At 49.5% G+C, this 11,182-nt stretch overlaps 4 protein-coding genes across 4 annotated transcripts; 1 reads left to right on the forward strand and 3 right to left on the reverse strand.

Annotated features, from left to right (window-relative positions):
- Window positions 1-4,284: 4,284 nt before the first annotated feature.
- Window positions 4,285-4,888, reverse strand: H257_05957 (hypothetical protein; the record flags this gene model as incomplete). Its single annotated transcript, XM_009830989.1, has 2 exons — window positions 4,285-4,533; window positions 4,577-4,888. The coding sequence occupies 2 exons, from the start codon at window positions 4,886-4,888 to the stop codon at window positions 4,285-4,287; spliced, it is 561 nt and encodes a 186-aa protein (XP_009829291.1).
- A 616-nt stretch (window positions 4,889-5,504) lies between these two features.
- H257_05958 (hypothetical protein) lies at window positions 5,505-6,358 on the forward strand (the record flags this gene model as incomplete). The annotated part of the gene is made up of 1 exon (XM_009830990.1): window positions 5,505-6,358. The coding sequence occupies exon 1, from the start codon at window positions 5,663-5,665 to the stop codon at window positions 6,356-6,358; it is 696 nt and encodes a 231-aa protein (XP_009829292.1). The 5' UTR covers window positions 5,505-5,662.
- Window positions 6,359-6,875: 517 nt separating this feature from the next.
- H257_05959 (hypothetical protein) lies at window positions 6,876-7,427 on the reverse strand (the record flags this gene model as incomplete). The annotated part of the gene is made up of 3 exons (XM_009830991.1): window positions 6,876-7,056; window positions 7,119-7,277; window positions 7,348-7,427. 3 exons carry the CDS (start codon window positions 7,425-7,427, stop codon window positions 6,876-6,878), a joined length of 420 nt encoding a protein of 139 aa, XP_009829293.1.
- A 1,002-nt stretch (window positions 7,428-8,429) lies between these two features.
- Window positions 8,430-10,076, reverse strand: H257_05960 (hypothetical protein). Its single transcript, XM_009830992.1, has one exon. It carries the CDS (start codon window positions 9,880-9,882, stop codon window positions 8,491-8,493), a length of 1,392 nt encoding a protein of 463 aa, XP_009829294.1. The 5' UTR covers window positions 9,883-10,076; the 3' UTR covers window positions 8,430-8,490.
- Between the last annotated feature and the right edge of the window lie 1,106 nt (window positions 10,077-11,182).

Genomic DNA, 11,182 nt, shown 5'->3' on the forward strand with positions numbered 1-11,182 from the left:
CCGCCGCCTTCTTGAGCTTCTTTTCCGCCGCCGCCTTGTTCTTGCCCATAAAATGGGGGTCCGGTGACAATAAACTTCACACGCAACAAATGTCTTTATTAACTGTCGACTCAACCTCTACCGACCCTGATGCCGGATACTAAGGAGAGTGCCGTCGTAATAAAAGAACACCTGAGCGATCACTAACTCAACACTAGCCGCCGTGAAAGGTCGCAACTGAACCTTCGCCTGAGCTAGATAGAGTAACCTTACAACCTACGAGCTATGCCCCTGGAAGTAAGTCCTTGTTGTCAACCAGGAAGTGCTACCAACTGTAGAGAGTTGATAACGCAGAGGAAATTGTAAACTGATTGATTGGCGTTATCTACATCTACATGCATGACTACTGTGACTATACTATATCTAATGCTATACATACGTGCGCTCTGCAGAAGGAACTTCTGGTGTCCATGGCCGAGCACGCCGCACGCCAATCGACCTTGGTCGTAAACTGACGTCAACAGTGACGTCTGTTCTGATTGGTCGATAACCCTATGACGCCACTGGAATGACGTCGCTACAGATCTACTGTAGTTCACTACTGTTATACGCTGATGGCAAGTTATTACATACATTGTGGCTTGCTTGAATAGTACGCTCGATGGATCCTCGAAGCATGCACCACACGTGCAGGGCAACGTTGTGGTGATGGGCAACACAATTCCATGACCGGACTGGTCGAGGCATTGAAAACCTCTACTGGTTTTGGCCTGGTCAATGCTGATCTTGCACGTAGCAAGTGGAACGATGTCTTCCACCACGAGCTCCTTACTTTGCACCATTGTATTTGGTGTACACCAATCGTGTTCCCACACGCCTCGGTCGATGCAGTTACATGTCTGAACTTGAGGGACACCGCACACGACTGACACTCCCACACGTCATGGCCAACAACCTTCAGAACAACTCTGTCCAGCGGGCCTGGTTTATAGCACACACTCACAAACACATCGCCATGAGTGTGATAATCCAGGACGAATTGGATTCCTGGCGATATAGCTGCCAAGTCAGCATCGTCGGGCGTTGGTTCGTTGACGACAAGGCTCTGAGCTGACCTATTACAACTTCACATGCGATACAGTAGTTATAACAAACTCACCGAACGTGAATACATTCGGTCGAATCCCCACATTGTAGCTCGCAATCGTTGCGGCTTTCGAAAGTCGCAGCCTGTGCAAACACCATTCTTGTCGATATGTAGCGTTGCGTGGCGCGGCATGTCGTGCAGTAGTAGAGTTCGCACGTTGTCATGTCGACAAAAGTGTACAGGATCCTGAACACATGAGCAGCGTTCCCCCCAAACGTCAATTGCTTGAAGTTGTTACTGGCCGATGGGAGTAGGTACAGGTATCCTATTTGCTACGTGAGGGGTTCTCAATTTCATTCCACATACCGGGGACAAGCGAGAATTATTTCTCGAATTGGTTAACACACTGATGTACGTACGCTGTAATGTTGTCGGAGCTCAATCCGTCGTCGTCGGCAGTCTGGTAATCCATTCCGTCAAGGATGTCGGCGTTACTTGCCACGCCGTCGTTGAAGTTGAAGTCGCGTTCTTCCCGGGCAACTTCATTCTCATTTTCAAACGTGTCGTGGGCGACATGAAAAGTGTCCCCGAGTGAAATGGAATGACCGAAGGAACCACTACGTCTATGGTCGATAAAGTTCGCATCAAACCATTAAACCATTCTTCATGGTGTCGTTGGGTTGCTACCATTGTCTCGAAGTCGGAACGCACCCTCTCGTCCAAACACCGCAGCCGAGCTCGTTTTGGTTGCAATTCATCACCTTACACCTTGATTTAGATCACACGTAGAGTTCATGAGATTGTTACTGCCAGCGAGATCTCGAACTGCACAAGGAGTGTCCCCGTTATGACGTACCCAGCACCTTAAGTAGCGCTGCATCGAATTCGTTTTGTCACCAAAGGTCACACAAGCGAACTTGATAAATTCATACATTTCGTTCAATCAATCGCCGCAATAATGATTGGTCCTGCTAAAATTAGAGGGTCACCTTCCATTTTACTCAAGAACATCAGCCGCCTCCTCAACGGAGAAGCCGTGGACGGAGATGACACGATCGCTGCAGGCAACAGTGCTAGCTTACATCAATCCGTGAGATTCAGTGTGTTCAGTGTGGGCTCGAGTGCCGTCATCCGCATGAGTGCATCCATTCGGGGGCGAGTTAAGACGGCTCACACGACAGTCGTTACTTGATCAAGGTGGCCGGTGTTGTCTTACCCGGCGACGGCAGGAAATCAAGAAGTCGTTACATTGAGCAATGCATTACAGCCACGTTGGAACTTCAACAAAATTCAAGTCTAACTACTGCTGTAGGATGGCAAAAGCTGGATATTTGAAGAGCTTCCAAGACGCCGCAGGTAAGTACGCCACGGCAAATACACCGCATACATTCCGCTGGGTGTATATCACAGCTGTCATTAAGGGGATAGAAGGTGTTGTACGTAGTGTTCACTTGACAAATGTACTATACGACTTTTACCCCGTAGAGTTGGCATTTTCCACGGGGCTGGTCAACCAACGTGGCGAGGCTGCTGCCATGTACAGTACACTGCATTGTTTTAGGAGTGGGGGGCCATGTGTATTCCCACAACTTTAGGAAGTTTGAATATGCGTACGTTCAACTGGTTATACGTTTACTCACGACACATGTTAGTCGGACTCACAGTCCTCGTGTCGATTAAACGACTGCAAAAACAAGTACGCAATGTCCACGTCATGCCCATGCGCAAATCAGTAGCGGATGCGCAATGTATTGGGAGAGCCCGTCGAGCATTGCTTCAGGCACTACCAACGTACACGAGTAGAAGTGATCACACTGCATCGGTAAAACATAACCACATATCCATACACAACTATATGCTACTTTTTAACGAGTAACGCATATCATAGCTTGTAATATTGGATACAAGAGAGCCGATAGATTCACGTGTTCATGTTTTAAAGTCGTTCGAAAACTACGTCGATAACACTGCAGCTGGACGCACGATCATGCATGCCGCTGCATCATCGTACAAGAACCTGAGACGCGTTCGTAGCACATACAGCGCATGCGAGTATCACGATAGCCTTGTAGAGGTAACACGTTGAATGGCGGTGTATATTAAATAGAAATGTGAATAGAGGGCACGTGAGTTGGTGTCTGAATCTCTTAATGCACTTAAGCCGTCATGGCTGCCTCATTCAATATGGGCACCTCCGAATACCCTACCTCGAAATGACCTCCTCAAACTTTGCCAATTGTCTCTTGAAAAAATGTACGGCACTGGTGGCATCGACGACACCGAAATCTTGATGCGGACAAGTGATTGTCGTTCTCTGTAAAATGGCAGTTATACTGGTAGCACTCTTTATCCTTTATCAGAAAGACGTTCTGTAATACGACGAAGCTGTCCTTGATGATTAAATGAAACTTGTGGGCTAGAGGACTTCAAATTCGGCATATTTTTCATTCACACTTAGTTAACAGGTTGTAGAACCCATAGCGTTTGCATTCAAGGGTACGACCTGCATGAGTTGGTGCAGCACTGTGCACGTCAACTTTATAATACAGTACCGGTATACCACATGTCCAGCGTCGCATGTATACATCACAACATTTTGTGCATATCGTGACATACAAGTTGTCGTACAAATATACAGTAGTATTACATTTTTCGTTCGGATCAGTGTTGCCTGCTCTTATTGTGGTATTGCACTTTGAAGTACTTCGCTGTCCTGGAGTGATGTTATGGTGTTTGGGAACACCGGCACGAATGCGTCTCCGACTGTCGTCATCGCGCATCGTACGGCAGTCGGGAAGGCGGTGTTCAGGCGAACCGCAGTAGGAGCAGGAGTTGAAATGATGCTTGTGGTAATACGAGTGTGGCAGTGGATCTAGGAAGGGGCTGCCGCTGCGGTGTAGATAGACGCAGGTTGGGTGGTGGTAGGCGTAGCGTACAAGGCGGTAGGGGTCGTAGAATAGCAGCGCCAACTCGGCGTCGACAGGATTCGGAATCACAAGAGCCTTGATCCGACAGCATCAGAGTGCGCTGAGAGGCAATGTTCAAGGTTTGGCGGATAGTGGCCTTGGTGGCAATGGGCGTGCATTCGGAGCTGCCCTCATGCGCCTTGAACTCGAGCAGACAAACTGTATCCCACACGTCTTTATTTGCAGCAAAGGCGTTTTAGTATAAAAGGGTTCAAAAGAGCTCGATAAGCTTCACGTGGCCTTCGCGAACCGTTAGAGCGTCGGCGTCGCAGCGAGGGTTGCCGTTTCGATCATGTTGATCTGGTCGTCGAGTGTAATGAAGAGGGTTTCGGCACTGATATCCTCGGTGTACTTGAGTTGTGTGATACTAGCAAACAGGATCATGGGGCCACGGGTACCAGCTTCATGGCGCGCCATAAGTGAGGCCCAGAGGGAGAAGGCAGAGACGTACGATCTGATGGCTTCTTGGAGGATATACGTGAAGGAGTTGAAAGAAAACACCTTAGCTTGGACGCGTAATACAGCGAGAGACTCCGCGATGTACAAAATTGTGCGTCAAGTCATGTTCGAGGCGTTTCACTGCCGCAAGGCGCTGTTCCAAGGCGTCGCCAGCACAACAGTATGTAAAGTACTTCGCGTCGTTTCGTATCGAGTTGTCTTGGAGTTTGGCCTGCGTGATGGTGTAGGCGTCGGTTTCGATGTGCGTAGGACAGTAGGTCTCGTTGGTGTAGAGGGAGAAGAAGCTTGAGGTCATGGCCGCTTCTTCAAAAGTGATCTGCCACGCAGCATAGAACTTGTAGGCGTCGTCGAGAAGAATGCCGGAGTAGGCGAAGATGGGCGAAGCAGGAAGGCTCATAACCTGCCGCGATGTAGGAAACATGAGGTAGGCGTAGGTCTTAGGCGTTTAGCAACTTTGCGCAGTGTCAAAGACAAGCTAAGTGTTCAGGACAGGGGAAAACGGAAAGTGATATTCAGTCGTTTACAGACTGATGGACTAGGCGATAGAGTTTGGGAGACTTGACAAAAGGTGCGACAAAAGGCGTGAACACATTGAAAAGCACCACTTGACACAAATGTCATCACATAACCAAACTATTCAAGCTTCATGATCAGTTAGGTATGTATATACACACTACTAGTACTTCGTAGTAGTACATACATATACTACAGTATGGGCAGTACAGTTGGCCTCAAAACCAGTGACTGTGTGTTTAGTTAAAGATGAGCCATTTTAGAATTTGTCGACTGACAATTCGAAGTCACAGAGTCATGTTTTAGTGACCAAGTCATTGGTTTGAAACACATGCATTGGTAAATATCTCACCACTTGACCAATGATCCAGTGAGCGAATATATTTCTCGGTCTTTGGGTAAAATGTAAATAACTTTGGAAATCACTCGGTCACTTCCTAAAAAGCAATATAGACTTTTCGATTTACGAAGGACAAATGGATTAGACAGATTTCGCAAACGCCAGTTCTATTCTATCCACATCCTATCCTATATGACTGAATAAATATAGAACCGACCTGCAAAAACTTGTTGTATCGGCTGCAAATCTCGCTGAATTTGTGGCGAGGTGGCTATCCGCTGTATCCGAATAACACTACTGGTCTTGCACGACGCCGGCATGAATGACGAGGTTGCGACCGACATCACCGAGGGCCAGCAGGCTCGCAAATGGTGGAGCGACGCCGACGACATGAGTCTGTTGACTCAAGTCAACATTGACCTGCCCTTCAAGCAAGCGAAGAACACAACGAAGGCGTGGGATGCGGTGGCGAACAAGCTCCGCCAAGTTCATGGGTTTGGCAGGATTGGGCTGGACGGCAAGAAGGCCTCCAGCCGCTTCTACCAATTGCTGCGGGTCCACAGGAAGTTCCAAGAGAGCTCAAAGTACCTCTCCGGCGTGGAACAAGACGAGACAGGCAAGATCATGCTTCTGGACGAGTTGATTCAACTCTTCGACGAGGCCAGCGACGAACGGCAAGCCGAACGAGCAACGACGGCCGCCAAGGCCACCGAAAAGGAGGCCGCCGCGGGATATATGCGGGAGCAAGCAATGATGCGGGGTCGCCGTAAGTCCAATGAAGGCGACGATTCCACCGACAGCGACGTGGCAAGTCGCAAACGAAAGGCTATTTTCGAAACTCAAGAGCGCGAAATTGCGTTGGAACACGAGCGACTCGAGTTTAAGAAGTATAAATTTGAGATGGAGCTACAGGAAAGAGAAAAGGACAGGATGGAAAGAATCCAGCAACGCGAGGACGAAAGAAATAGAAATGATGACATGATGGACCTCATCCGTCACTTGCTTCACCGCTAAATTGAAAATACACTTTTACACATTCGATTTATTAGTTGCCATCATTTGGTAGCTGTAAATACTCCTCTAGAGATGGCGGTGTAAGGTTGAAGTAGCTACTAATTTGATTTCCACCGTGATAACAACAGTAGCAATTAGTAAACAACATTGCAACCATAATCACCTTGCCCACACTTTGCAACATAATTTTTTGTTGCATCTTGTATCCCACCATCGCCCAATTTTTCTTCATAATCCCGAAGGACCACTCAACTGACTGGCGGACTTTGCCCATGGACGAGTTAAACTCGTTCCTTCTGTCGTCCAGATCACTGCCTTTGTAGCCGGAGCAAATCCACTCCAACACGCCATTCGCCGGGTCACCATAAACCAAAAAGTCGCGAAATAAATCGCGCCTAGCGTCCAAATACGCTTCGAGTTTGCTCAGCCGCAAGAGCGTGGTGTCATGTCGTGACCCCTCGACCGCCCCCCCAAAAGTGCACACACAGTCCGTCTGGAGCAGTCACTGCCTGAAAATTCAGGCAGGTCTGCGCTTGTGGCCGCTGTAGATCAACCGCTGCAGGTCGGCAAAATTTGATGCAAAACGGTCGCGCTTCTGAGTGATGCGGCATATTTCAAACTTGCTGCCATCAATAAACCCAAAGATGTTGTCCATGTATGATCCCTTGGTCTTGACGACAGCGGAGTACATCACGAGTCTTGGAACGACGATTGAGAAGCTATTACGTCGTTAAAGATACGACAAATAGACTCTCGTGACCGGCCAAACGTCGCCATGATGTCGTAGTAGCGGCGAGGGTAGGACATGCGGTAGAGCGTGATACATAGAGCTTCCGATGCAAAACAGCGATCGCGGGACGATGTCACAACAACTTCGGGCGACCACAAGGCGTTGGACGCCAGCGACGTCAAATCGGAACTTCAATCGGGAGTCGGCGTCAGTGATAGTTTGCAGGGTGATGGGTCGCTCAACAACGCATGCCAGTAACCGAAGTAGACGCAGCCGCTGGCGAAGCTTGCTGGTGCGCCGCTGCTTAAGAAGCACCTCGATTTCTTGGCAGGACAGCATTCAGAGTGTGCTTGGCTAGCCAGTGATAAGCTACATGTAATTTTGATTGGCTGATATCAACTGGATAGAACTAGTTTGCAGCGGATAACTTGCGAAATTCGAGTTTGATTTTGATGTATCCTATCTGGGTTCTATCGTTTGGAATGCGGATAGAATAGAACTGACGTTTGCGAAATCTGTCTATTGTGGGATATAATTTCCATTCAAATTTGCATAAAACGATATTATCCATATTAAAATTCACAAGCAAAGTTAACATACAAAGAGCAAGTGTATGTTGGAACATTCACTTGGAATGCGCCATGGAGCTACAGTAGCTACATATGACCAAAACTGTCCGAGGTCCTAGAGGACGCCAACGTTCTACACGCCCGTATTGGGAATGGTTTTGAGGCCAATTATTCCGTACTTGGGGTACTCATCGATGTATTCAGGTTTGTGCAAGATGATTCACAAGCCTTTCGATTCGGATACGGAGAGATGGCCAAAATTGTTGGTTTTTCCTAATTCTTCCTTCCAGAACTACACTCTTCATCAATACTACGTAGTACTACATAGTACAAGAGATTGACCAAGACGTCTTTAATACTAGTAGTAGTCATATACTATTAATACGTAGTAGTACCACGTACTGGTACTTAACAAGAGAGCTCGTTTGGACACGTCATAAGAGAGCTCTTGAGGACTTGTTCCATCCCGAGGGCTGTATAGCATTTCTATATTTTTTATATAAGCGATCACTTCGACTTATAGTTTGTACAGCGTATCTGGCGCATTTTCCAAAACCGTCGTATGCGTACAAAGTCACTCGTTCCAGTACATGAAAACATGTTGTTCACATGAATTTTCGCCTCACTACTAGTAATAGTATACAGTACAGTACTACAAACTGCGCCTTCTTCATGTGATAAATTGCATGAAGAATAGCGACACTCGTGAATGAGTGTGTTGCCACAGCCGCGACCACGTTGCTCGTCAGTTTCAAGCACAAAGTTGGAAGGATTTACTGTTAAACAGACAATGTATTGAATTTTTACAAAGAGTTGGTAGCACACTACAGCATTTAGCACGCGGGCTTGGTGGTGGAAGGCACAGGGGTGGACGAGGTCGACGACGCCTTGTTGGCGTTGATGCGGCCGTACCCGAAGTCATTGTTGGGGTACTTGGAGTTGTCCACACCACCGCAGTTGGCAGTCGAGGGCTTCAACGTGGCCGTGTCGACGGTGTTGGCGAGCAACTTGTACACAGTTTCGTAGGTGGCACCAGGGTTGGCGTTAACAATCAAAGCAACGGCGCCAGCAACGTGGGGAGCAGCCATGGAGGTACCCGAGAAGGTGGCGTAGGCGGTGTCGGAGGCCGAGCCAGCCGAGCGGATCGAGCGACCGGGGGCAGACACATCCGGCTTGATGCGCTTCTGGAGGGGTTCCGGGCCCTTGGAACTTAGGCTGGCCAAGGCGTCGTCGCTGTCCGTGGCGCCCACACCGATCACGGACGGGGAGTCACCGGGGGAGCCGACGGTGCCGCAGTTGGGGCCAGCGTTGCCGTTGGAGAAGACAGGCACGATGCCAGCCTTGCGCCACGCGAGGATGGCGGCTTCGTACCAGGTGTTGCCGTTTTGGTTGGAGCCCCACGAGTTGTTGACCACGTGGGGGGCGAGCTTGCAGTCGGGGTTGTTGCCGTCCGTGTCGGTGGGGCACGTGATGTACTGGGCGCACGCCAACAAGTCGGTTTGGGGGCACGAGCCGGCGGGGCATCCGACGCACGCGATCCACTTGGCTTCGGGGGCTACACCGATGCCGTTGAGGCCGGCGATGGTGCCGGTGACGTGGGTGCCGTGTCCGTGGCGATCGTTGGGGAGCTTGGACTTGGTGGAGGGTTCGTACCAGCCGTTGGCCGAGCGGAAGTTGGCTTGCAACGTTTCGTGGGTGAGGCGGACACCCGTGTCGATGGAAGACACGACGGAGCCCTTGCCCTTGTTGCCGCGAGCCCACGCCTTGGGCGCGTCGACAATGTTGATACCCCATTCCACGGTCGAGTTTTGGACGCTGAGGTCGGCGGGCACTTCGACGAGTTCAGGCAGTTTGTACACTTCCACAGGGGCCACGCTCACCACGTTGCGGAGGGCGGCCAACTGGTTGACGAGTTCCTTGGACGCACCCTTGACGTAAACGTACTGGGCAATCCAGTATGCTTCGTATTCCACACCAGCCGCCTTGGCGAGTTCCACAGCGTCCGCCGTGACGATCGCCGATTCGGCCTGCAGCGTGCTAAGCACAGCTTGGGCGCGGTCTTCACGAGGCAATGACTCAGTATCGAGCTTGGAGAGGCCGCTTTCGCCGTCGAAGTGGACGAGGACGTCGACAGTGCTGGAGGTTTCCAACTCACGAAGGGTGCGAACGGACACGGTGGCGGCGGCGGAGGCCGAGAGGGCAGCGAAGAGAGCAATGCGAACCATTGTGGTGGGAAACAGCAAAATGAGGAATGACCTTGAACGGCATCGCTAGGACTGGGTGGTATTTCGCATGTCGAAGGCCAGGTTTTGGCCCATGGATATAGCTAATTCAGACTCCCCGGTGGCCGTACAGTACAATGGTTCGTGGTGAATAACGGTACTGTAGTACACAATTCATAGTGAACAATTTATAGTGCATCCACATTCCACCCTTTATGCCAGTCAATGGCCGCATTATACGGTACCGCAAGGAATTGCAATGTAGTACAGTGGTACAAGGAACGATGGATATATTGTACTTCGAAATCCTACGCTGTCCCGGAGCGGTGTTATGGCGAGCTCGTCGATGGTCTCGATGAGTGGTGCTTGGATGTGGTGGATCGCTTTTGGTCGTCGAGTGAGTCCTTCAAGATCGAAGGACACCAAGCTAGCTGCATGTGGCGACTCCCCAGATAGCATTACACATACCGGGTATAATAACCCCACCCTCGATCTAATTTGTTATCAGAATGCTTGGCTGTGTTTTGGATAAATCAGAGCTGATCTCACGCGCAATTCAATACTAGGGGGGCTGTACAGTACTCCTGTACTACGTGTAGTACGTTCAGTACACTGCACGGCCTCGTGGTCATGCATATGATGAGGGCGCGCCATCCAAGCAAACCGGTAGGTATCATGTTATTAAATAGCACTGTAGTGCATGTTCCCCAATTGCCACTTGATGGTGAAGTAAAACTGTGCGGAGCGATCATGTATTCGCTCCACGCAGTTTAATGATTTGGGACCCCGTTGATTGATGTGGTACCTCTACCTGGTAGTATGTTACTCTGCTCCATTGGCCACAATGTCCCACCAGTACTGTACAGTTCGAACATTTGCCAGATCCTCCCCTTCTGGTGCTTGCACTCAGTTCTCCATCTAACGTTATGTACCAGCCTCAACGGACATGGCATTGATATGGTTTGTACTTGCTGCCACCCCAGACCAAACAAAATAACCAAACTCCAATTGCAGAAAACAGCTACTACCTTCCTGCCACCTTTCGTTTTCTCGGTGGCGGGTCCAACACCCCCTGGTATTGGAGTCTGGATTTTTCACATGAGTATCTGACTAAAATTAGTGGTGTACTAGGGGTAACTTAATGACATGTGGCAAGTGTCTTTCCAATCATGTGTTTATGATTAATTGAGTTTTGGATTATCATTTTTAAGACATTCCTCCGCGAGGGCCGACACTAGAACCACATGTTATGGAACCGCTTCGCCAATTGTAACGCGCCTGCTCAACCAGGGGCGGTGTGTAA

The sequence above is a fragment of the Aphanomyces astaci genome, assembly GCF_000520075.1.
Source record: "Aphanomyces astaci strain APO3 unplaced genomic scaffold supercont1.11, whole genome shotgun sequence".
Taxonomy (NCBI): Eukaryota; Oomycota; class Saprolegniomycetes; order Saprolegniales; family Verrucalvaceae; genus Aphanomyces; species Aphanomyces astaci.